The sequence below is a fragment of the Gekko japonicus genome, unplaced genomic scaffold (genome assembly GCF_001447785.1).
Source record: "Gekko japonicus isolate JY-2015 unplaced genomic scaffold, Gekko_japonicus_V1.1 scaffold657, whole genome shotgun sequence".
In the NCBI taxonomy this organism is placed as follows: Eukaryota; Metazoa; Chordata; class Lepidosauria; order Squamata; family Gekkonidae; genus Gekko; species Gekko japonicus.
Window position 1 is genome coordinate 477,925 of NW_015175989.1, and position 27,652 is coordinate 505,576.

Genomic DNA, 27,652 nt, shown 5'->3' on the forward strand with positions numbered 1-27,652 from the left:
CTTCCTTTCAGCCTAAGCCTAATAGGAGGAAGAAAACTATGATGCCCTGGGACTTCCCCTCACAGGTTACTGCCATTTTTGATCCCTGTACATGTACATACCTTAGCATGGGCCTAGCAATGAAAAATAGAGTCTGGATCACTGATATCAAAATGACAGTGAGTGACGCTGAAAGTATGAAAGAAATGTGAAGACAACTCCATTAACTATGCAAAAGCTCATCTCTGGTGGGAGTCAACCAAAGAGCCTTTCCCCCTGAAGATCCAAGGGGCCCCCTCCCTGATAATCTGGCCTTAATGACTGACCCAAATAATCAAGACAATGAGCTATAGGTCAGCCCCAGCTATTTCCACCTTGTGTTAAATGTTGCGCAGAAAGATTTCTTCCCCTACTCCATCTTGTAAAATACTCAGCCATCAGTACTTGCCTGTGTAACCTCTCATTCTCTCTAAAGGAATACTTCTTCTTGATACTTTTGCCTTTAATGCAAAAGAATAAAACTTCCTTCCACAATGCACACACACTCTCACACAAAAACCCTTTTCAAATTAGCCCATGTTTGGACAGATGGGCATTTTATCACTCCCACATTCCAGTGCCATAGGGTTCCCAAGTACTTACCATGATCCGGCGGGGGAAACATGCTCCCCGGCCGGACCATTCCTCCCTGCAACACACCATGCTGTCGCCAGGAAGTGACGCTGGGCGACGCTCTGGCAATGGGACTGAAAACTCGATGGTACCATTGAGTTTCCAGCCCCATTGCCAGAGCATTGCCCGGCGTCACTTCCTGGTGACGGCATGGTACGGCGCGTCTGTTGTCCCCACAGGAATGATCCTGCGAGGATGTCTGTGTCCCCCGCTGAATCACGGTAAGTACTTGGGAAGCCTGCAGTGCCAACACCTTTTTTGCCTCCTCAATCTTAGCAAAAAGATATACAAAGTTATCCCTCAGTTCATCCAATTGGTAGCTGGTTTTGGATCCCAGCCTGTTATCCCAACTGTATGGTTGGCTTCTCTACTTTTCTACCACATTCTGCTGTGCTTCTCCAGTCTTGTCAGTTTCCCTCTCTGGAGCTGCCCCACCATCTTCAGGAAGCAGGCTTGTAGGTCTCCAATTCTTCCCTTTTATTTCCTCCCTTAACAGCAGGTAGTTTGTTAGGGAAACGGTTTAAACTGTGTTTGTATTTCATATGTGCATTTGTTTCCTTTCTGTAATGTAAAGTCTGACATTAGAAACCACAACACTCAAAAACCAGTGGGGAATGTTTTAACTTTTTCAGGAAATTCAGTTGCTGACCTAAGAGTAGCAGTTCTCTTACAAAGGAGATTAGAAAGAGAGACTGCTGAATTGCAACTGATAATGAAACTCAAGACAATGCATCCTCCTGGACTGAATTGAGACCTAGGTTTCCTGTCTCAGTACCAATGCTGGTTTCTCCATGCCTTCTACTTCTCTGTATATCACACCTAATCCAATCAAGCCTGCTATTGTCATTTGGCATCTGAGATCACTCCACTCTCCAAGATATACAGACAGATATACTCACATTCTAGCTGTGTCTGAAGAAGTGAGCAGTGACTCACAAAGGCACATACCCTGCCACAAATTTTGTTAGTCTTTAAGGTGCTACTGGACTCTTGCTCTTTTCTCCTGCCATTGCTGAGTAAGTGCGTACAAACACTTTGGGGCGGGGTGGGGAGTCTAATCTTTCTCCTTTTTAATGTGCATTTTGTTCCCATGTTAAATCAGTAGTATATAGGCATTATTTCCTCTTAGTCTTCTTTTCAGAGGTAATACAATGGGTGCATGCATTTCTTTGACTGGAGAGATTGGATGATAGGACTAGACATGGCATTTGAATCATCGTTTTGGAAACCTCTTTTTTGCTCCCTGTCCCTCTTCACATTTAGGAATAAAGCTGGGACATAGGATCATCATATGCATATTTGGGCTCACTAGCAGCACTATGATGTTCAGCACAGGTGGGGAAACAGGATATGATGACATATGAAAACAGTGTATAAACATTACCAGGAAGGGTGTGGGCTGTTGTTTTTAAAGGCCTGTTTTTCCTTTAGGCAATGACAAAGAGCCAGTTTGGTGTAGTGGTTAACTGCGTGGACTCTTATCTGGGAGAACCAGGTTTGATTCCCCACTCCTCCACTTGCATCTGCTGGATGACCTTGGGCAAGCCATAGTTCTGGCACAGCTGTTCTTGAAAAACAGCAGTTTCTGTCAGAGCTCTCTCAGCCCCACCTACCTCACAGGGTGTCTGTTGTGGAGATGGGGAGGGAAAGGAGTTTGTAAGCCGCTCTGAGACTCCTTTGGGTAGTGAAGGGTGGGGTATAAATCCAATCTCTTCTTTTCTTCACATATCACTGTATTGGCCAGAGGATGTAGTGTACAGGAATAAGCAGCTTTAAAGGGGGGTTAGATAGATTCGTGGAGGATAAGTCCATAAATGGCTACTAGCCATGGTGACTGATGGGGCAACCTCCACATTCAGAAGCACTAAGCCTCTGAATCCCAGAACCAGGAGGCAACATCAGGGAAAGGCCTCAGCCTCTATGCCCTGTTGTTGGCCATTCAGAGGAACTGGTTGGCCACTGTGTGAGACAGGATGCTGGACTAGATGGACCATTGGTCTGATCCAGCAGGGCTCTTCCTATGTTCTTATGTCATAAATTTGAAGATTCATAGTGCAATCCTATACAGAACTGCACTGTTGGTGAACTCCAGCTTAAGCCATCAATCATAGTCCTGTCTGAGATACAGCACACAATCAGCAGATATAGCATATAAAGTAGGGCTCAGTTTCAGCTTCTGTGTAATCAGTTGTAAGTCATGTGAAAAGGTTACTCAAGCATATGCTGATTTATAGTGGGCATCCACAGATTTGTATATATTGGATGTGTAGAACCAGCCCAATCTGCATGAATTTGCCATCTTGTTGAAATATTGGAAGTACACACAATTTTTAAAGTAACAGAGGGCTGTTGGCTTCTGCTGTTTTTCCTTCTCTTTCAAACAGTCATTTAGCAATTGTTTGACATGTTGAACCTTTACTTTTCCTGTTCATGGTGTCAGAATTCTACCTGTGACATTAGATTGCAAATGCTTAACATCTTTATACTCAGGATAAATCTGTGCTATCAACTTCCAGGAATAATAATCCAGATGGTAAATAGTCTAGCATGCACATTTAAGCTTGCTTTCTTACAATTCATTGCTTGTTTACTTGGAAATAAGTCCCACAGTTCAGTACATTCTTAATTATAGATCAGGGCTTTGCCGGGTTCCTGTAAGTGGTACTGGGCAGACTCATGATGGCTCGTGGTTTATCTAAATTCACAGGCTAGCCTGATCTCATCAGATCTCAGAAACTAAGCAGGGTCAGCCCTGGTTAGTACTTGGATGGGAGACCATCAAGGAAGTCCAGGGTTACTACACAGAGGCAGACAATTAAAAAACACCCCAGAATGCCTTGAAAACCATACAAGGTCACCATAACTCAGCAGCAATTTTAGAGCACTTTCCACCATCAAACCAAACTAATCTGGGACAAACCCAACTACTGTAGGCTGCATTATTAAGACAAATAATGGGGGGGGGGTCACACACGCAAAATAAGGTGGGGGGAAAGTGAGGCTATTTCCTCTGGAGGAATTTGACCCGCAGTTGCATGATCACACAGTCCTTGGAAGCTGCGGGCACAGCCCGCCACTGCATGATCAGACGCAACCACGGGTGATTATTATTATTTTTTTTGCTGTTTGTGTCCGATGCACTTCAATGAGGAATCTATGAATCACATCTCCCTATGGAGTTTGTGATCATGTGCATACCGAGAAGGGGGGGGAACAGCACGGAGTTGGGATGGCCTCATCAGACCATCCCGACGCCATGAGAGTGCTCTGGAGTGATCAGACAGTGGAAAGTCCATCTGTGGCCCGTCGCAACCCATTTACTACCAGATTTTCCCTGGTGTCTTTTTACTCCGCTTCTGCTGTCTCTGTATTATTGCATAATCTGGGCGTGCCTCCTAACTGAAAGAGGCAAGCCCAGGGCAGTGATTCATACAGAGCTGTAATAGACTGTCTTCTCTAAGAGCAGGCAACTCTACTGCATCTCTGCTTCAGGAATTATTGAGCGATTCAACCACTACAAATTAGTCATGCTTGACACAAACCTGATTACCAGGCAAATGTACTTTGATTGGACTCCATTATTTACATGTTAGGCAAACTCTTGACTGGATGGGCTCAATGTTTCCTGGCAAAGCTTGTCTTAAGCATAGTATCATGTTGAGCCACTTTCTGCCTAAAAGTTTTTGCTTGTGCTGCAGAGCCTGCTTTTAACCAGTCCAAGAACTGAATCATTTCAATTAGTAGAGAAGACACACATATCACCAATGGTTGTATCAACTTGTGTAAATAACAAAATCAGTTGTTCATTTCTTCCTCCTGCCTGTGCAATCAGATGAATTCTTTAAATAAGAATTGCCTGATTTTAGCATCTGCGCAGTCAGCAGCATCTATTTAAGGTGTGACTGCAAGATTAAGTGGGTTCATGGGCAGACACAAAGGGCCTATAAGGATACTTTAATAGTAAGTCTCAATTACTAAATCTCAAAAAAGACTTATTTTCTTTTTGCTTTGTACTTTTTAAAACTCAGTGGATGGCAATGGGGTGGTTGCTGTGAGAAAGCAGTGTAATCATGTGAGAAAACACTGTAATCATGATAACAGGATACACGCCAGTTTTCTTATGTAGCATCTTAATAGACCCTTTGCAATAGTCTGGGTTTAGCTTGTGACTAAGATCAGAGCTGCATAAAGGCGTGTGTTAGAAAGTCTGCTTAAGGCCATGACACTTATACTATTACAATTTGTTACAGGGGAACTGGAGGGAGGGATGATGTTGCCTAGAAAGTATGGGATGATTTTTTGTTTATCTCAAGAGTTTTATTAGAATATCTGCTAGAACGCACTACCGAGTCAAAAGTGTTGCCAATGCATAATAATGCACAGTATTGTAACAATAAAGAGGGTCAAGCACATCTGATTTCCCTACTTACTGCAGCCCCATCCTGTGTGACTTTTAGGTCTGCACAGGCTTTCTCAATCCACAGCCTAGCCTTAGGGCAGGTCAAAACCACCCCACCCTCTTGCATGAACAGAAAACTGGTAGGATTAAACCCAAAGTGTTATATGTGCTTTCGCTTGAAGTGTGTTATATTTTCCTCCCTCTTCAGTGCTTTTTGAAAGAAGATCTCCATGGCTTGAAAGGAGAAGGCTAAACTGCATTTTGAAGTCATGTTTCAAGCAAATGGTTGAAGTCTGTCTTTTTCATGCTGTGATTATAAGAATAATTCTGTTCTTTAAAAATTGAAAACATAAAACTGCCATATTGTAGTAAATGGGGAAAATTGTTTTTGTTCAGGAGGCAGCAATCACAAAAAAGGCAAGAACCAAATATATGTAACCCTAGTTACTAACTAAAATACTACTTTGAATGTATGCCTTTTCATTTGGGAAAAATAAGATCAGAAGATGAATATGATACAGTGACAGATGCCAGTTATATCACTTACTACTTGAAGTCCACTGAATAGATTATCAAAGTGTGCAAAAATGACATGGCATATAGATAGATAGAACTTGTTCAGACTTTCAGACTCAAGACATGGGTCCACAAGCAGAATCAGTGTACTCCAGGAAGCACTACTTGCATGGGGCTGTTATTTTATTAGATGTTCTATCATGTCATGCACTTCAATTCTCCTGATCATTTCTCTGTAAAGGAAGTAGGCTGCTTTGAACATAGACCTTATGCACTAGACCATGTTTATGATTGTTGCCATCTTAAAGAAAATACCATTTTCTAGTTTTCATTATAAAGTAAATCACCCAAATATAATTCTGAACAGCTGACAACATAGGAAACTCCCAAATGCTTGTTCTACCACTCCCAGTGAACTTCAGTTCTGTACATACACTCAAGCACAATGGGCAATCTGCGCTCCTTGCTGTTAAGCACATAGCTGACAATTTCATTTTGATCGAGGAAATGGCACACAACAGTCCCTGGCTTACATCCAGTAGCTGATGGAGAAACAATATGAAAGGGATCGTTTTTAAACTGTTTGTTCCATAAAGTTTAAAAATTAGCATTGTGACACATAAGCTTCACTTTTTATCTAGGTCCCAAACTGCCTCCTCTATTCCAATATAATTATACTATTATCTTTGATGTTGTGGCCTGAAGAAAGAGTCCACAAGGAGAATCAGTGTACTCCAGGAAGCACTACTTTAAAAAAGAGATTTCTTAATTGCCATTTGCTCATCTATAGAATAGAACTAGTGCAAGCAGCCTATTAATCACACAATTATTTTTCTTATTAGGAAATTATCTGATAGTCACCTTTATCCAGTCTCCCAGAAGAGCCACAATACTGCTTACTAACCAGCAGAGTCTAGAAAGATATCATAGAAGCCAAAGAAAACAGGGGTCAATTTTAAATCATTTTGTGCCAAGGACAGAGAGCTAGGGATTTACTGGGGTGAGATGTGTTACTGGCTGATTAATTACAAACTCAGCCTCTGTAAAAGGATTTAAGCTCTAAACTGCAGGTTAAATGCCTCAAGTCATTTTGTTACTTGGATGCACTTGGATTCTCTTCAAGATGTTTGGAAGCTGCAAAACTCAGCAGTAAATTTCAAGGTTTCCTGGAGTTTTAGAAATTGAAGTTTAATCTGGGTTCCCAACTCAATTATAAAGTACCCACCAGTTATTTTTTTTCCTTTTTCACAATTACAATATTAAGAAATTTGCCGCATGTTGAAAAGGCTTACTTTAATTGTTCATTTCAACACTAATTTTTTTAATAAATATGTTTATTATTTTCCAAACAAAAAAGAAAAGTGCATAAACCTTCCACCATATATTCTATACAACAACTCTTTTGAAGGATTATACAGTAGTTTTTCACTAATCCATATGCTCATTTCTAATCTATCTTGAACTAAACTTTAATAACTCCTATAAACCCTTTCTGGCCAACCATTATCAATTTCCTTTGCAACTCACATCTATTACAATACCCTATTCAAAAGTATATAAATTACTACTCAGCAATACATCAGCATGTTTTCTTATCTGCGAATATCAAAAAAAAATAGAACAAAGAAAATGACATAGAACTATTCTTAGAACAAAAATTTAAGTGTTATTTTATATACATATATATATTAGTACCTTACCGGTCCTTAATCCCATTACACATTCCAAATCAACATCCTTTTCACCTATATAGAAATTCTCTTCTTTTCCATTTTTAAGGTTAACTTTGTACCATGCATCTTTAACTTTACCATCTTTCTAATATATTATTTACTGTTAGGATTATATCACAATTTCCAGTGGCCTCTATGGTCTGACCTAAATTCCTGTCCATCCTTTAACAATTAAACTAAAAATTTGTGCCTTGTACTTTACTCATTTTCAAAGAATAATATTTGCTATTAAAGAACTTAACCTCATATTCCTTATCTATAGAGAGCAAAGAGCAAAAAACAAAACAAAAAAACCAGTCTATACCCAATTAAGTCTTAAGAGATAATTAAAATATAAACCAGACTTCATTTCACTTACACATATATATCCCTTCTGATCAGACTTTAATATTTATTTTATATACCCAATTATGTCTTAAGAGATAATTAAAATATAACCCAAACTTCATTTCACCTATACATATATATCCCTTCTGATCAGACTTAAAAATATTTATTTTAGTATCTTATAACCTTGGCTTTACCCTCTTTCAAAAGGAAAATAATAATAAAAAATACAACTTCTTTTCTTGTCAAATCCAATTTAATTTTTTGTCATGTTAATCAGCCCTTAATTTCATTTCCCACTTAAGCTAACATCAATTAATAAATATTTGCCTGGAATGCAACACCTAAGAGAACATACATAATTCATTTATCAATACCCTAATACATTAATCCTTAGGTTCATTTCTCATTCTAACAATCCTCAAACTAATCCAAGAAAAACAAAAATATAACTACCCCCACCCATATATCTTAATTTTCCTCCAAAAAATCTGTAATTTTTTTTCTTTACAATCATAGCCACATGTCTGATTTCTTTAAACACTTTCGGAATCTTGTTGTCTTTAGTATTTTGCCATTTACTGTCTCTTGTACTTTTTTTCTTCTCCCTTTTCTTTCTTTCTAAAAGCCACAGTTTGTGAGAGCCTTTTCCTGCCAGCTTTACCGTCACATAACCAGTTCTTATTGGCTTCTTTTGGCTTGTTCTCTTTCTCCTCATTTTTTTTTGAGTACGTTTTACAAAAACCCTCTTTATCAGTCTGGTCTTTAAATAATGTCTTCTTGTCTCCTTTTGATTACTCCTTTGTTTCTGCTTTATCCAAGTTCGGGTTTGTATATCAAAAGCTGTCTTCTCTTGGTGATACACCTCTTCCTCTGCAACATCCTGGTTATTTTGCAGCAACTTTTTCTCATTGTCCACAGTTGTATGCACACTCTGATTACTGTCTCTCAGGTTTTGGAAAGCTTCTTCAATCCCCCTTTGAATCCCCTCCATAAGTATTCTCCGGAGCTGTTCAATAGATAACTCTCCAATTTCTATGCTTTCTTTAAGCTCCTCCTGCTCTTCAATGTCCTCTCTAAATGCCATCTTCTTTTCACTACCCATTCTTTTTCCACCTTATTTATTCATATTGCAATAGTCCCAAATCTTGTTCTACTTGCTCAGTTTAACCGCTACAAATCCTTGCTGAAAATCAACTTTTACCTCTCAAGAAAGAAGAAACACTTGCCCAATTGTTCCTCTTCAGTTTCCGGCCGCTTCTCACTCCGTTTTAGAGTTAAAGCCGTCTGGGATACTTTCCCCCCAAAAAAGTCACTGCTTTTCTTTGAGTTACAAATGTAAAAAACATGTACTCACTCTTCTTTTCTTTTCTTTCTCCGTGTTGCTGTATTATAAATTATAATTCCCAACGTGATTAAAAAGTCTGGCTGCAGCTAAGTAGAACATGGCGTCCATTGCCAGTTGTGGGAGGGGCCGAGGCAAAGCCCCCTGCCACCAGACCTCTCTACAGGAAGTCTGGCGGAGTGCACCCAGAGACCGGGCGGCCCCAAAAAGAGCGATAAAGGGTTTGGGTGGCTTGGAGCGATCTGAGAGCCGCCCGTCGCCGTGTCATCAGCCACCGGAAGTTCCACCGGAAGTCCATTTTAACACTAATTTTTGAGGACCAATGTGCATACAGTTACCTCATCTGATGCATAGCAAGGGTACGCAAAACAGTTCTTAGTTGGGTCATGTTGTTAATGCTTGAATCAAATCTCCCTTATATATAAAAGCCGAATGGTGGTGGCACTTCTCTAGAACATTCCACACGCTCCGGAATTGGTTGGCACCCTGGTGTGTCACTCAGAATCTGTCCCTATCCACTGGCTGCATTGCTTGAGTCTTGCCTCCAACATTCTAAACAGTTTGCTGTTCCTACCCCCCCCCACCATAGCCAGTCAGAACACAGATGTAAGGGATGGAGCCTGGAGAGGGTGAGGTTTCAGGAGGCGTGGGACCTCATACAGGTAGAAAGCCATAGACTCCACCCTCCAAACCAACCAGTCCCTTCTGGGGAACCATCATTGCCAATCTCCAGGTGAGGGCTGGAGATCACTCAAAAGTACAACTGTTCTTTAGGTAGCAGAGATCAGTTCCTCTGGAGAAAATGGTGGACTCAGTGTCATTATACCCTGCTGAGGTCGCCACAGCAAGGGGCACCCGCCCAGAGCCTCTTTCTAGAGATCGTTGTATTTATTTCTACAACAAGCCTTTTTCCTAGTTCTTTAATATTGGTATTACAGCTAGCCTTATTGGGAAATCTACTGGTAGTCATTTCCAGTGGTTACATTGTCTCTAATCCCTTTTCTCTACTAATTCAGGACAAAATTCTCAGGGGTCGCATCTCTCACCCAAGAGAGCCTTCCTTCCAAATTTCATACAGAGGGAGATATTAGGAAATTGAAATCCCCCCTTGCAGAGCGGTCTCGGAGAGATGTGAATTGGCATATGAGTGAGCTTTTCTTGCTTTTCATAGGATTCTTAAGTGGGTACACTTTTTAAAGAGAAATGGACTGTATTAAGTGAGGGCAGCTAAATTCAGCTTCCTTTTTACATCACTTTGCTCTGGTGTTTTCAGCATCTCACCCTACCTCCCATAATCTGATACCTGACCCCTTGCTCTTCAGATTGCCCAACCTTGCTGGTCGTGGCTGCATTTGTTGAACCTTTTTCTTTGTTTCTGCCCTGTGGGCAACCAGACACAACATACTGTTTTTGTGTTTCTCATCTCTCCTCCTCCCCTTTTTGCCTCCATTTCTGCTGGCTGTCCCATACACAGAAAGATAAGGGGACCCCATATTTTATTACTCAGCTAAAAATTCCTCTTTGTTTCACCAACAGGCTTCTTCAAGGGAATCTGTAATATAATATACAAATACAGTACTGAGTTCTCATAATTATATATCAATGGTTAGTCAAACTTATGTAAATATATAAAATCCATTCTGCTCATAATCCATTCTGCTTTTTTCCCAGCAGTAGTCTCTCCTTTTGACAAGTTAATTTTTGCACATCCTGAAAGGTAAAGTCAGATGAGGGACCATGATTGTCTTCAATAAAGTGTTTAGTCAACGGGGCACTTGTTCTTTTCAGTGCCAGGGTGACAGTGCATAAAATTGTTTTATGGAATATATTCTACTGTGGTCCCTATGCAGGACATCTAAGCTGGCTTCCTCTATTTTAGTCTGTGAGAGAAAGAAGTATAGCCTTTGCCTCCATCTTCTCTCCCATCCTAAAAGGAGATGCTTTACTCTGCTTGTTTAGCATGTACACATACCTGCCCTGCCAGGTCAGAAGTGGTCACAACAACCTGAAGCTCCCTTTAATAGAAAAATTCTGTCTGTTATATAGAACCTTAATGTGTGGAAGTGCATAGGTGAATGTTTTCATAGCATAGAGGTAAATAACAATCTGGTAAATAACATATCATTAAGCCTCTATGGAAGAGGCAGGGCATTTCTCTCTCTCCAGGTTATTGGCAGCCTTAGTGGAAAAGCCCTCTCCTGTTTAAAGTGGCCCATACAGCCCTGGAACAGACATGCGTGTCCATTAAACATGTATAGCAAATATAACATGCTGAGCACTGAATGTGCTAGTATCCAATAGGGTTGGGGCTGGGTATTTCTTGGTGATGAGAACTCTTGATGGGCCCACCATCAACTCCTGCCACCATATTCCATGCTAATGTGTTCTGTGATCTTCCATACACATTAACAACATGATTATTGGTGTGTTCTGCAGGCATAGATTTTTTAAGTATGTGAAACAAGTGATGCCCTTGAAGTTCATCCTTCATCCTAGATGCCTCATTCTGTAATCGCAAGTGTTTTGATGCTACAGGGGCAAAGAAAAGAGTGTGTGCATGTGTGTTTGTGTGTGTGTTTAATTCCTACAGGCAAAATGGAAGTATGGAGACCATTGACATCCGTTCTTGTCTGGAGTCAACTCTACTGAGTGTGCACCAGCATAATGAACCTTTATCTGGACTAAGCACTGGAGATATACAGTAAAATATCAACAGATGTTCACTCCAGGCAGGGGTCCAAGCAAAAAAAAAGTAGGGAAGCAGATCCTCATTGTCTGCTCTTGGTGCTGGCACCAGCCTAGCCAAGGCCACTGCCTCAAGGCATATCTACTTGCCTGGCAAATTCATCTTCCTGTGGGAATTATTCTTCAGCCAGAAGATGCCCATTAGGAGCAGAGGCTAAATTTGACTCCCAGGCAATAAATTTTTTCCTGTCAACTTTTTGTACCTGTGGTGATACCATGTCACCTCTTCAACTCAGCTAATAATGCCTTCAATGCCACTCTTTTAAGTGCAAGAAGGAGGGAGGAATCTCTCCCCTCCAAAATAAACACCAAATTATCTGACTTGAACTTTAGCTTCATTTTGTCAAGATGAGACATTTCATATTGTTGGCATTTCATGCTAGTCAGCTGCTAAAAGGTAAAAGTGAATATCCTCACTAGAGGTGCCAGTTTTCTAAAGGAACATGAAAAACAGTTTGAAATTAAGACCACTGACATCCGTTCTTGTCTGGAGTCAGCTCTACTGAGTGTGCACCAGCACAATGAACCTTTATCAGGACTAAGCACTGGAGATATACAGTAAAATATCAACAGATGTTCACTCCAGGCAGGGGTCCAAGCAAAAAAAAAGTAGGGAAGCAGATCCTCATTGTCTGCTCTTGGTGCTGGCACCAGCCTAGCCAAGGCCACTGCCTCAAGGCATATCTACTTGCCTGGCAAATTCATCTTCCTGTGGGAATTATTCTTCAGCCAGAAGATGCCCATTAGGAGCAGAGGCTAAATTTGACTCCCAGGCAATAAATTTTTTCCTGTCAACTTTTTGTACCTGTGGTGATACCATGTCACCTCTTCAACTCAGCTAATAATGCCTTCAATGCCACTCTTTTAAGTGCAAGAAGGAGGGAGGAATCTCTCCCCTCCAAAATAAACACCAAATTATCTGACTTGAACTTTAGCTTCATTTTGTCAAGATGAGACATTTCATATTGTTGGCATTTCATGCTAGTCAGCTGCTAAAAGGTAAACGTGAATATCCTCACTGGAGGTGCCAGTTTTCTAAAGGAACATGAAAAACAGTTTGAAATTCAGTTTCTTTTCTGTCAGACTGGTTTGTTTCCTGATGTTAAATGTTGCCTTCTGTTATCTCTCAGGGTTGGTCACGGGGTCAGTATGGTGTTCATAACCTGGGACAATGTCACCATGTGGGGCTATTTGCACCCCATAATCTGTATTCAAACAGGAACCACTGAAGGCTAAGCAGAAGTGCAGTAACTCTACAGATACATGAGAAACAACTGGATTTCCATCCAAGGAGCATGTGTGTAGAGGCTTGTGATCTCTTTCTCCAGGATATACAGTATTTCAGTATCCATTGGAAAATATCCTATTACCCTATTTCCTTCCTATGTACCATCAAGAAAAACTAGGGGAACTGTAGTAAATCTGCATACAAGTCATGTGCAGTAATTTTAAAAGAACAATGGAGTATACCCTTTTTTACAGGGATTGTCTTTCAGTATACTCTCCTTTTTGAATAAATATTATATTAAATATGCAGCAGCATTTTATTAATTATTTCTCTTTCTGTGGCTCTGTGAATCTGTTTTAAATGGATCTGATAAACACCTACATTGTTTCTTACATGTATTACAGAGTATCCATATATGGGACTGGATCCAAGAGAATAGTTCCACTAATAGTGAAGGGCAGTTTTCACTAATTTCCATCCTCCTGTGGGAGACCGTGGACTCTCCCCTCATATGCTGCTCCCATGAAGCAGCCTTTTGGAGGGCATTTGAAACTGCAGCAAAAAGGGGAAGGCAAGGATGTCATGCTACACAGTCTTCTGTCAAGGGAAATTACCAGTGGTTCATGTTGTAGAACCAATGAAAATAAAACATAAAAAGAGTTTCTGACTAAAACTTGTGAAAAAGCAGCAAGCTTGAATTAAAACACACACCAAGGAATCAAACTTCAGTAAGACAAGTGTTTTGGTTCAGTGTCTGTTTGCAGAATATATTTCTTTAGGTTTCTTCAAAATACTGTAGGAAAGCAGCCATTAATTATCTCCTGAAGGATTTGCTGATAGTCAGGATTATTTTTCCCTAATCACAGGAGAAAACAACTCTAAAATTAGCAAATGTTTCACACTCACTTCTTTATCCACCTCTTCAATCCTCCTCTTCCCATCCCCATCTGTCACTTCTGCTTCAGCATTTGCTTTTCTGCAGTTCAATCATCAATACATGCTTTGAAAAATTTGGCTCACCTGGGATTAAGGACTACCAAAGGTAAATTTAGCAGAATAGATTATTATTGCTGCTCTATTCAGGAGAGTCTGATGAAACTTGAGAGAAGGTTGATGGTATGGCATTAATAAACTAGAAAGTCCTCTTTAACAAAGCCTAGGGCTGAGTTTAGACTGGCAATTTGCCCCGAGATAGGCATGTGCCAGAAATGTTTCACAAATGGATTAAACGGGCTGTTCACACAGGCACAGCTGTCAGGCGTTCCCCAGCCATACTCAGCCCATCTTGTAGCGCTTGCCTCCCAAGTTTAAAAAGTACCTGGTGAAAGTGGTAGCAAACCCTGGTCATCCCGTACCAACAAAGTGTGAATGCCGAAAGCCACAACTGCTTGTGCGTTTATGCACATATGCACATATCTCCGGATTATCAAAAAGAAAGCTGCACCTTACAGCCGCACCTCTGCCAGGGGTGGGCCAACAGTGCGAACGCTCCCTTGCTCCTCCTCCCCGGTATGCTCCTGCATCAGTCAGCACAGTGTGACCCAGAAAACCAGGAACAGTTTGTGCTGGATCTTTTTTCCATGACTCCCTTGCGCTTCAAACTGCCAGTCTGACCTCAGCCTAGGTTTCTCATAAGTATCTGTTTCCACATGCTTACTCCAGCTGGAGTACAAAGTCCATGTGCTCAGTTTTTGCATCTGGTAGTTAAACTGACCTGCTAATGCACTGCTGATGTTCCCTGTTTGGTTGCTTTGTATATCCGTGCATATTTTTGTCAATAGTTTTTTTGATTTGCTTTGGAATATTAGATTTCTTCATTCATATTGTATGCACATGTCATACATTGTTGACATACAGTATATCTTTAGTCATGTGTTTGTACATACAGTCCATATCTACATAACGCTGTACCTTTTATGAGGGAAAATTGGTCACAGAAAATAGTATGGAAAATAAAGAATTACAAATTCAGTTTGAACAAGGGAGAAGTAAAATCAAACCTGAAAACAGCAGAGATGCAAACTATGAAATTATTCCTAGAATGCTCTGAGTCTTGAACTTCCCCTCATGAACAGGAAGTGGCTCCAGATATCACATGGACAGGAAGATAATCCTGCAGTGGGTGCTTTCAGACATGCTAAATGATGCAGATTCAATCCATTTCAGCAACTGCTAGCAAGTGGATTTTGCCATTTCACACAGTAAAATCCATTTGCGAAGTGGATTGAAAGTGGATTGAAACTGAGTTATTTAGTGTGCCCTTGAATCGGCAAGTGAGGAAATGGGTGGAGCTGTTATGGCATCCCTGAGATTAAAATCTCATTTTGCCAGGCTTGCAGTGATACAGGTAATTCACTAGCCCTTTCAAGATACTTCCAAGCAACTTACATTATGGCATACATACCCTAAAGTTCTTGGGTGCTTTCACATACTAGATAATTTACTAGGGTTGCCAGGTCCCCTTGTCATTCTGGGGTATCCCCAATGTGATGACATCACCCGGAAGCGATATCATCATGACGTCATGCCAGCAATGCTCTAGGTTGAGGGCAAAACTATGGTTTTTAGGCAAGTTTAGGCAAATTTACTGTCAAACCAGAGCGTCCCTTGCAGCTCTCCCAACATGATGACATCACTTCTGGGTGATGTCATCATGTTGGGAACATTGCGCCTTGAGTTTTGTAATTCCTAGATAGCACTCAAGACAACTTAAAGGTTCAGTATGCAAGAATTACTGATGTTATTGCTTTTATTTATTTATTATTTATTATATTCGATTTATATACCGCCCCTGACCCCGAAGGGTCTCTGGGTGGTTTACACATACAAGTTGATCCTACCTAGGGCCACAATTCGTATAGGGGAGGGACTACCTACCAGCACCCAAGTGGTGTGTTCTTTTTTTGTTGTTCGGGCGGTCATCCGATGTTGCTCCCGGCGCCCCAGGATGGGTCAGCAACATTTGGACCTTATATTTGAAATGATGTCACAGAGAGGTAAAAAGTAAGAAAAACAAAGACATTGTGCATTGGGAGTTGCAACAGCAAAGCAGGTTGCTAAAGAAACATTATGAATCCAACTCACAAATAATAGCATTGAACAGAGGCTGTTCCCAATAGATTCAAGCACATTTTCCCTGTACAATTTTCCAGTTGTGTTTTATTGTAAAGTAAAGGTGCTGAGTGCCAACTGCAGTTAGCTGCAAAAGCATTTTTAGCATCAACTAGCAGGGCAGCAGTTCATAGAACTACAACTACAGATATAAGGACATTACTCAGGTTGAGTTGGACAATAGGTCAACCTAGGTGCTAGACCAATATGGTATGCTCTGACTGGATGTTGCTCTGCAAGGTTTTAGGCACTTGGCTTTCCCAGTAAGACTAGTTTAAACTGTTTTGAGTAGTTCTATACATCCCTTTTATAGGAACTGCGATGGCCCAAGTGGTTAAGACGCTGAACTGCAGGCTGTGGAAGGTCGGTAGTTCAGCAGTTCGAGATCCGAGTGTGCTGCATGACGGAGTGAGCGCCCGTCTCTAGTTCCAGCTCCTACCAACCTAGCAGTTCGAAAGCAAGAAATTGCAAGTAGATAACTAGGTACCACTTCAGTGGGAAGGTAACAGCGTTCCATGCGCATTGGTGTTTAGTCATGCGGGCCACATGACCACGGAAATGTCTTCGGACAGCGCTGGCTCTTCGGCTTTGAAACTGAGATGAGCACCGCAACCCTAGAGTCGGATTCGACTGGCTTTCGAGCAAGGGAACCTTTACCTTTACCTTTATAAATCCCTTTTATGCCTGAAAACCAAGTTGTCGTTGTTGCTGTTTCTAAAGTAACTAAAATGCTTACCTTTAATTGGAGTTTTCAGGGCTTGCACTGCATACATGCTCCCATCACTGAGCCATAGACTTTTCTAATTATTACCCTTTTTAGAGAAGCTAAACAACAACAAAAAAGCACACTTATCCTCTGTTTTCTCCCTTGTTTTGCAGTTACTGGCTGACCAACAAGGTTTTCATCAAGCGACCCAGCACAGGACTACTGATGTATACACTCGCTACAAGGTTCTGTGATGAAATTCATCTCTATGGATTCTGGCCCTTCCCAAAGGATATTAATGGGAAATCAGTCAAATATCATTATTATGATGACCTAAAGTACCGATATTTTTCCAATGCTAGTCCTCACAGGATGCCGTTAGAATTTAAAACTTTAAATGTGTTGCATAACAGAGGAGCACTTAAATTGACAACAGGGAAATGCATACAGCAATAAAGCACAATGAGACATATAGGATATGGGCTTTGCCATATAGATTTTGTGGAACAGCAGTGGGGCCCATACAGAGGAGGTACCCCAGTGTGCTGGGCTAAGCTGATGGAGAACAAGGAAATGCATCAAAACTCCATTCCCAGCTCATGTTTTACCTGTTGAAGTGCTAAATTTTGAGTGCAATGGTTCGAGTAAGTGCCACTTTCACTAAGAACAAAGCTTGAATGTATAAAATAAGTAGTGTTTACAAGATCCAACAATGCATTCATCACTTGTTAAAGAAGCAAATAGCTGATTTGCTGTCCAACTGCCACCTCAGAGTCAAGCAAGAAAATAGAAGAAACATCCAGGAGGTGAGAGCTGACCTTAAGGAAATATGATCTTTTGGCAAAAAAAATCAAAACGAAATTGATGGTGCAGTGGATAACAACAGAAAGATCAAGAAAATTACATTCAGTTGGGGAACTGCCTGACTCTGTATTATATCCTCTTTCTCTCTTTCTCTCTTTTTCTCTCCCTATTTTTAAAATTGTCATTGATTTTCTATGGGTACTGGAACCCCTTAAGTGATTTTGAAATGATAATAATATGAAAAATTTAAGTAATCCTCAAGAAGTGGTCTTAGAAGATCTTTTAAAAAAATAATCCCAATTACTTTAAAATCTGTATTCTATTTTATTGTTTGACATTGGCTTGGTATATACAGTACAGATGAAACTGCCTTCAGATGATGACTTGACTCTGCTGTAATATATAAGCCAATCACCAGGTTTTACTTCTGTGGACCCTGGGGGCATTCCATATTCGCCTGATCCACTGGAAAGAATGTGTAGCAAGGGCATAAGTTATGTCCAGGGGATGCAGAAATTCAGTGTGGTTTTCAGCTCTGTACCTTGTAGCAGTGTTGGGAATAAGTCATTTTGCAGACATTGTTTTGAGTGGTGGAACTTAATAGACCAGGTCTTAGAAACTCATAGTTGCTTGTAGCTGATCCTGTTAGAAACAGGCTCTCAAAAAATGTGGTAGTTTGAGCCATTTTTAAAGAAAGATTGTTCTGTTAATGGCAAATGAAGATGATACAGTTAACAAGCAGGTGCCCTTACCTTTGGTACCAAAGATTATGCTGATTTTGTAATCAATGTAGATTTTTCTTCTTTTTATGACAGAAACATATACATTTAGTATTGTCTCACAGCACTGCTGAGAAAAATGTTTCCAGTCATTTTTGTTTACTGTAACTTGGTGTCAAAGTTTAGTTTGAATGACAAATTCTTTAACTTGACTTTGCCTTTTTTTTCCTACATGGCTTGAATGCTTGAATAAAAACAGATGCTCTTCGTTCTTTAATTGTGATACAACGTTTGTTAATCAGGAGTAGGCAATTACTCAGAAATGGAAACTAGAAATAACCAATATAGTTGACATATTGAATGATACTCAAAATTTTACTAATTTACAAAATCCTTTAATCTGAAATATGATTTTTTCATAGTGCTGGACAATTATGCCCATTTTTTTCTGGAAAATAATATTCTGATATGCAGTAGGTGAGCACTTCCCTTTGCCTTTTCATCCTGTCTCTAATTTTTTGGGGGAAGTTCTATTAGTGTGTTTTGTTCTGAATGGATTAATAATGAGAGTTATTAATGGTGGCAGTTTAAGCAAGGATCATTGTCAATATGGGCTCAGGTTTGCATCCACTGTCTGCAGACTTACAGGTCTTCAGGAATTATTTGAGGATAGTAGGGGGAAAGTATAACTTCATCATTATCAGATGTTTCGTCCATCTAAGTAAGAATAGAGAAAACCACTGAGGAAAATAAAGAGAAAAGAACTTGGAATAGAGTACAAGGTTCCCCATGTGAAATAAGGGAAATTCACAGCAGTAATGCTGTGGAGCATTTTGCACTGGCCTCGTTTTCAAAGGAGCCAATGGGGAGAGGGCAGCTTGGAGCTTTATAGGGAAGCTACTTCATCTCCCATGCAGCCTAAATTTCATATAAATGAAGTAAGTAAGTAAATAAGATAGGGTGAAATGGTAGCGCCAGTTTCTCAAACACAATCATTTCACTTATGAACAAAACTCATAGGATGAATTTCTGATGTTAGCCATACAATAGCAGTACTGGGGCTTCAATTATATTGAACTGGCTTCATTCTAAGATCATTCCTATCAGTGTCCTGACCCAAAACTACCTAATCCAGAACCCACCTTTTCCTCACCATTCATTTCTGTCTCTTCCTCCATTCCTGAGGATGGCATACATGGTTTTCCCCTCCTCCATTTTGTCCTGTGAGGTTGGTTAGGCTGAGAGTGGAGAGAGTTACTGTCCCATAGTTATCCAGTGACCTTCCTAGATGACTGTGGATTTAAACACAGGTGTCCGCAGTCCTAGCCTGATGCTGTTTCCGTGTGTGGTTGCAGTCTTTCAGATCTAGCATAGTTTTCAATAATGCTTTTGACAATATCTCTTATACACTCTCCTCACTATGTACAATCACCTTTCTCGCAGAGGTCAAGTTCAATTTGTATTTGTAGTTCATACATGAAGATAACAATGTCAGTGCAATAAGGAAATAGATGTATCAATAAAACACTTAGAATTGGCTGTAAGTATTTTATACATTTTAGGGAAACATTTTAAAAGACATCTTTGTGAGTTGCTTAATATCTATGTCACTATGCAGGGATATTTTTCCTTTTAATATATTTTTCATTAAGAGCAATGTAATGAGACTGGCAGTCCTTGATAGTACAGTTTCACAGACCACTTTCTTTGGAAAAAAACCACCCTGGACTAGTGCCTTTTGATCATCTTGCATAACCTTAATGCTGTTTTTCTGAGCTATTTACACATGTCCACAACCAACCAAGGGCTAAAATATACTAATTAACATTGATTTTACATTTTCCATCTCAGGGAAATTTCAGTATTCCACTTTAAATTCAGCAGCAAATGTTGGGATTCAGAATGTAGGAAAGCATCTTGCCTTGTGTTACATAAAAGAAAGTTTCATAGTGTAAAGCTAGAATCCTATGCACAAGTACCCTAATGAATTCTAATCAGTTTACTTCTGATAAGCATGCATAGGATCCTGCTGTAAATGAAATAGTGATGTGAAGAATCAGGATGACTGAATCAGATTTAAATGATAGAGACAGGAGTGGGTTCATTTGTTGTCCTTCATTTTTCAAGGCTTGCATCTCCTATGACACTGTCCATAAATCAAAGTATCTCATCAGCTATATTATGGTCAGTTGGTCACTGCCATCTACAATCCCCCCCACACCTATTAAGTAGAGTCCAAGACATGCCATGCCACCTTATTTGTCAGAGACCTGGTGCTTTTGCATATTTTCAGGTAGATGAGGTACAAATGCAGAAGTTTGGCCTATAGGGCAGCACTTCTGCATTTCACTGGTACGAAATCTGGTGACACTTATTTCATACAGCATAATTTATGTCATGTCTAATCTTTTCTGTGTATGTCTGAACCTCTTATCTTTTTTTTTCACTGTAAACAGTGAAAATATAGGTGCCATTCTAAAAAGTTTTCTTTAGTTTCTTTGAGGGCTTCTATTAGCCACTAGGCAGAATATAAATAATTTCTTTTTGCAGTCATTTGAAATTCTCATTCCTTGCTGTGAATTGGCTCCAAGGTTCCTAGGAAGAAAGGTACTCCACAGAATCCATTGAGTAATATGAATGGGACTTGCATGCTCATCAAATTGTAGTAACATTTGTTCTGAGGTAGTAGACATGATGTGTACAATTTTCATTCTTTTCCATAACCTCTTTTTGTGCCCCACTGCTACCATGAACAACTATTTCCATAGCTTTTCAATCATTATTGGCCAGCACTATCACTGACATGGGACAAAATCTATTTTCTCACAGCAAAACTATAGGAATAGTCTGTTTACAAATGCAAAGTAAGATAGGGAATTTGTTTTCATTCAGATAAGTTTCTTGTGAATGTTTGTAATCCATAAACCAATGTTTTATAATTCATGTGGATTTTATTTTATTAGGAGCTCTGGAGTTCCTGAGATTAATGAAGATATATAGATAATATATTTGCTTTGTTGCTTTGGAGGAATTCTCCTTTTCTGATTTTCTTTCTCAAATGTGAAGTCTGTTCAACATTTCAAGAGATGGTTAGCCAGTTCAGCTAGCTAGCTGTCTTATAAAACAACACACCTCTCTCTCTCATACACACAGACACAAATCATCAACTGCACTTGATGAAAACAATGGGTTTTCAATATGCAGATCAATAGAAATATATAAAGTTAATATCTTGTTGTGCACCATCCATGGCAAAAACAAGGATTCCTTCCAATTAGTTTGCTTTGTGGTGACTTCAGATACTAGTTACATCATAATATTTGTTGATTTCACTGGGCATACATTTTATGTAGCCTTTTAAGATCTTCAAGGATTAGGCTATAATTCAGTGAGTAGCATCCAAGTGGAAATGCAATAGCATACAGCCACCAAGGTGTTTCATTCGGTATCCCTTTCAGCATCTTTCTTGCTGAACTCCTAAATAGGCTTTCATAAGCGAGATGAGTTTAGTAGAAGGTCTTGAGACTATTGACCTAGAAAAGTGCCAAAAAAGCTCATTTGTGTATAAAGGGGATGCATACATATTGAATAATTGTGGAATAACACCCTGCAACTTCACATTCTTCATATTTTCCCCTTCTTCCTTGAAAAAAGATCACTGTTATCCTGGACAGGCAAAAGCACAATTGATTTAGTGAAGGAGCGAGTTTATACAAGCCAGCCTTCCTGAAAGTACTACTGCTATTGAGGATACCTGGGTCCCATTTGTGTGCACTGTTGAGATGTATTCTGTCAGGATCATCTTGTCTGATGCTGTTTATTGTTATGTTGTGTACAGGAGTTGAATTGCTTTGTTACTTGTACAACTGTAAAATAAATTAAATCTTGTTTTCAGTAGTTACCTTCTTTGAGTCAACTCTGCATCCTACTCTTCCGTACTGCAATGAGCTCTGAGTTAACTTTACGGAAAGCAAGACACAGAGAGAATATTCAGAGGGAGAAAGCCTATACAATTTTACAATGAAATTAACATATGTGCCCAATGTACACACATGTCCCCTTAATTTAATAAATCATATGATCCCCTAATTTAACATTTTTTGAATCTTCATAAAAGTGATTGTATTATTTATTTATTTGGGTTTATATCCCGCCCTCCCCTTAACGGGCTCAGGGCAGGTTACAACAGTATAAAATACAATACAGTATTTTAGTGAACGCGCTTTGAAGCTAGTCAGCTGGTATAAGCAATAGGAAACTTATATAATAGATTGTCTTATTGCTTTTTTTCTGAATGGATCTCTAGCATATTTTTCATGCAATATATTTTATTCTTTGCTATATCAGCATCATGACTGCTGATGAAAAACTCTCTGACTGGAGTCATGTGTGTATTTGGAGGCTTCCCTGCTGACTTAAATGACTTCATGAACATAGCTTGCCCCTCCACTTGGTGGAATGGGAAAGATATACAGCTGCACTGTGTACCTATTAAATAAAGTTTCTCAGTGATGCCAAGTCTATTAAGTATGTCAGATTCACTGAAGAAGTGGTGTGAACTGAATTACGTTTTTACCATGAGGACTATTTGCTTTTGCAAGCAAGATAGACCAAGCTCACTTGTCTCTGCTTCAAACAGTAAAATCCAGTTGGAAAGTGCACTGGAAGGAAGTGGACTGAAAGTAGATTATTTAGTATGTGTGACTGCAGCCCGTATGTGTCAGAGAAACCGGAGGTCTACAATGGGAAGAGGGATTCAGGAAAAATCGTCTCCCTGTCTTTTTTGTTGCCAATCACCTGGCAGGCCACAAGGCAGAGCTGGCACATTGCTTGGTGGATCACACGTTTTGTCAGCCTATCTTAACTGTATTTTTGCCTGCAATGAGAACAAAGCCCTGATCAGCACAAGAGCATGCCTTGAGGATCTGAAATCATGATGTGTATCTGCTAAAGAGTCATTTGTTATTCAGTATTGTGTAACAACCCGAAGATTCCAGAGATTAGTGACTGCAGTTAATAATTAACTATCAGTATTACTGATATTACAGAGTAGAATAGATTTGGTCCAATCTCCAATTAGTTAACTTGTGAATATATTTCCCTATTTTAATTTTTTGCCAAGTGTGAAATGTGCTTCATGGGATTATATTCTTTACACAGCAATCTAAAAGAATTTTATTAAGGAGATTGTACAATGAATCACCTAACCTGGATGGTCTGGTCTAGCCTGATATCAGAAGCTAAGCAGGTTTGGGTCTGGTTAGTATTTGGATGGGAGACTACCAAGGAATTGGCTGTGCAGAGGAAGGCAAACCACCTCTGAATGTCTCTTGCCTTGAAAACCCTATGAAATCACCATGAATCAGCTGTGACTTGGCGGCACTTTATACACGCACACACAGTGAATCTGGACAGCTGTATTTATGGTAAAGTTGTCCATAAGTAGGGAATCCATGAAAGAAAATTATCTCTGCTACTCTGGGGTACAGAAACATACAAAACTGCTGACCCCTTTGTTCCTGAAATAATATTTTATTTATATAAAACGTTTTTATGCCTCCTTATCACTCGATCAGGGTCTATAAAGCAGCAAACATTAACATAGCTAAAGAATTAAAAGTACAGTTAAAAATCACAAAATAATTCAATTACAAACATAAACAACACTGGAAGGAGGGCTGATAACCATTACTGGGAATATGCCAGATGAAACAAAAAAAAAACTTCACTTGATAGAGATAGACAAATTGCTCTGGGGAGGGAGTTCCAACATTTTGGTGCAACAACTTAAGAACATAAGAGAAGCCCATGTTGGATCAGGCCAATGGCCCATGCAGTCCAACACTCTGTCACACAGTGGTCAAAAATACCAGGTGCCATCAGGAGGTCCAGCAGTGGGGCCAGGACACTGGAAGCCCTCCCACTGTTGCCCCCCCCCCAAGCACCAAGAATACAGTGCATCACTTGCCCCAGACTGAGTTCCTATCTATACCTTGTGGCTAATAGCCGCTGATGGACTTCTGCTCCATATACTTATCTAATTCCCTCTTGAAGCTGTCCATGCTTGTAGCCGCCGCCACTTCCTGTGGCAGTGAATTGCATGTGTTAATCACTCTTTGGGTGAAGAACTACTTCCTTTTATCTGTTCTAACCCGACTGCTCAGCAATTCTAAGTGCCCACAAGTTCTTGTATTGTGAGAAAGGGAGAAAAGTACTTCTTTCTCTATCTGCTCTATCCCATGCATAATCTTGTAAACCTCAATCATGTCACCTCTCAGCCATCGTTTCTCCAAGCTATAGAGCCCCAAGCATTTTAACCTTTCTTCATAGGGAAAGTGTCCCAACCCTTTGATTATTGTAGTTGCCCTTTTCTGCACTTTTTCCAATGCTCTAATATCTTTTTTGAGGTGTGGTGACCTGAACTGTACATAGTACTCCAAATGAGGTTGCACCATTGATTTAGACAGGGGCATTATGATACTAGCTGATTTGTTTTCAATTCCCTTCCTTATAATCAAAGCATAGCATTGGCCTTTTTTTATTGCAGTTGCACACTGTCTAGACATTTTCATTGAGTTATCTACTACAACTCCAAGATCTCTCTCTTGGTCAGTCTCTGCCAGTTTGGACCCCATCAATGTGTATTTATATGTAGAATTTTTGGCTCCAATGTGCATCACCTTGCACTTAGCCTCATTGAACCCCATTTGCCACATTGACACCTTGGTTGCCAGCTGTTTTGCTTCAGAGAGCAGGAGCAATCAAAGCAGAGCCTCCAAAGATGACCAGAGTATATACATAAATTCGTATGGGAGGAGGTGGTTCTTAAGGTATATTAGTATGTTGGTCCTGAGCAATACAGGGCTGTAAGGTAAGTTGCAGTACCTTGAATTAAGCCCAGAAGGAAATTAGAAGCCAGTGTAGATGGAACAAGACTGGAGTGGTATGGTCCCTATGACCCACACCAGTTTACACTCTGACTACATCATTCTGTACCAACTGTAGCTTCTGGACAGTCTTCAAGCACAGTGCCACATACAGCACATTGCAGTAATCTAATGTAGACATTACCAGGGCATGCACCACACCGGCAAAATCTTTTCTGCCCAGAAAGGGCCACAGCTAGCTCACCATCCAAAGCTGCTGAAAGGGACCCCTGGCCACCATCCTTCAGGAGGTCCATGCACACCCCCAAGCTACAAACCTGCTCCTTTAAGGGGAAGGCACCCCCATCCGTTTCCTGGTTCAGACCCTTCCCCCACCAGTAGCATCTCTGGTCATGATTAAATTTCAGCTTGTTAACCTTTATCTATTCCAAAACTGCCTCCAGGCACCTATTCATGGTTTCCACAGTTTCCCTGGGATCTGCTGATAGTGTGAGATAGATCTGTGAGTTATCTGCATATTGGTGGCAGTTCAGCTCAAATCTCAGACCCCTCCCAGTGTTGGAAAGCATGGGGGACAAGGTGGAACCTTGGAGAACCCTGTAGGCAAGGGGCAAAGCAGCAGTCTCCCAGCACCACACTCTCAAGGTAGGACCGGAACCACCGCAAAACAGTGCCTCCCATTCCTAGTCCTGAAAGGCAATCCAGAAGTATAAAATAATACTATGATCAATAGTACTGAAAGCCATTGAGAGATCCAAGAAAACCTGGTTGTACTCCCCCTGTCCATCTCTCAGCACATGTCATTCACCAGGATGACCAAGGCCATTTCAGTCCCACAACCAGGCCAGGAAACATTGCAATGGATCCAAACAACCTGCTTCATTCAAGAATCCCTGAAATTGACCAGCCATCATTGTTCATTCACCTTGCTCAAGAATGGTACTTGAGAATTGACAGCAGTTATTCAAGTCTTGGGTCCAGAGTAGGTTTCTTTAGAAGTAGATGTACCACTACCTGCTTCAAGTCAGGAGCAACCACCTCATCTTGCAGGAAGGCATTTACTGACTCCTGGACCCAGTCCGCAAGCCCCCCTTCCCTGGGCAAATTTAAGCCGCCAGGAGGGGCAAAGGTCCTACAGACAGATGGTAGGTCTCAAACTTCCCATAATTCTGTCCCCATCTTCAGACTGCACAAACTGAAAGGTATCCCACCAATTGGACAAATCAGCACCCTGTGACCATCTAATCCTGTTGTTGCTAATGTGGAGTCCAAGTCGGAATGGATAAGACCGATTTCACTACCAAAGTGCAGGCAAGGTGGGATATAAATCGAAAATAATAAATAAATAAATAAATAAAAGAAATAAAGTAGTGGGTCACAGAACAGTCCACCTCCTCCCATTGGCCAGAACCCAATATACACTTGAACACCTAAAAGGGTTCTGCAGCAGGTCTGCATTGTGTGGATGCAATAGTGATGGGAAAATGGTGGTGGAACAATATCGTTTGCAGGGTCAGGGGGTATTAATGGGGGCAATGCAGTGGAAGGAAAACACAGAGACACGTATCTTGGTGAAAAATGGCCACAGCTTTTTTATTGAAGACAGCCAAAGAAGCATTGGTACAGCATGGCGATGGATTCAGCATTGGGCGACCTGCCTGCTGCCCGACAACCAAAATCCCCCCAGCCTGCCTGCTGGGAGGGGTGACACCAGGGGTGGCAAGACCCCAGGATCCATGTAGTTGCCAGCCACCTGGTGGTGGAAGCCGGCTGGCAGCCCCCGACTGGGCAATCGGTTGATAGGCTCCACCCCTAAAATCGGTTAAGAGATTTCCCAAACTGGGGGAGGTGGACATGTAGGCCCAGCCTCCCCCTCAAAAGGATCCATCCCAATGTCCAAACTGCCACAGAGCAAGATGGATCCTGCCGCACTCCCACCAATGTTTACTTATTTATTTATTTAATTCTATTTGTATCCCCCCCGTCCTGCTGAGGCAGCCTCAGGGCGGCTTACATTTAAAAAGTTGAACTACATTAAAACACAAATGCATTAAACACAATGCATCATCATAAAACTCATATACATAACAGATAACAGATAAAGTGCCGGTGGCGGTAACGTTGCATACTGATCCCATTAGGCCATGATAAGAGGCGCCCTTCCTCTGCTTTATAGGATTGTTCAAAGGGCTGCAACAAGATGATGTGCATAAAGTACTTTGAACACTTCAGAAGCAATGTGTAAATGCTTATCATTACTAAGTTCATTTCAAAATTAAGACCTCATGTATGCATCAGATAGACTTTTAAAAATCCATATACCCACAATAGATGGAACTGAAAGCGTAGCCCATGGTGCTGTTACTTATGCATGGTTTTTTAAGTTCTCCCCATTCCAGTGGCAACCCCCCTAAAAGACCCTTCAGATCAAGCTGCTTTATTTATTTATTTTTAATATATATATTTTGTGTTTTCAAGCAT

General features: G+C 40.5%; 1 protein-coding gene across 1 annotated transcript in view; it reads left to right on the plus strand.

Moving 5' to 3' along the window:
- ST8SIA4 (ST8 alpha-N-acetyl-neuraminide alpha-2,8-sialyltransferase 4) overlaps nucleotides 1-17,522 on the plus strand; it is a 132,380-nt gene extending 114,858 nt beyond the window's left edge. The window contains exon 5 of the mRNA XM_015426340.1: nucleotides 16,935-17,522. Coding sequence (XP_015281826.1) covers nucleotides 16,935-17,217 — 283 coding nt within the window. The 3' untranslated portion in view covers nucleotides 17,218-17,522. The remainder of the gene's footprint in view (nucleotides 1-16,934) is intronic.
- The last annotated feature ends 10,130 nt before the right edge of the window (nucleotides 17,523-27,652 follow it).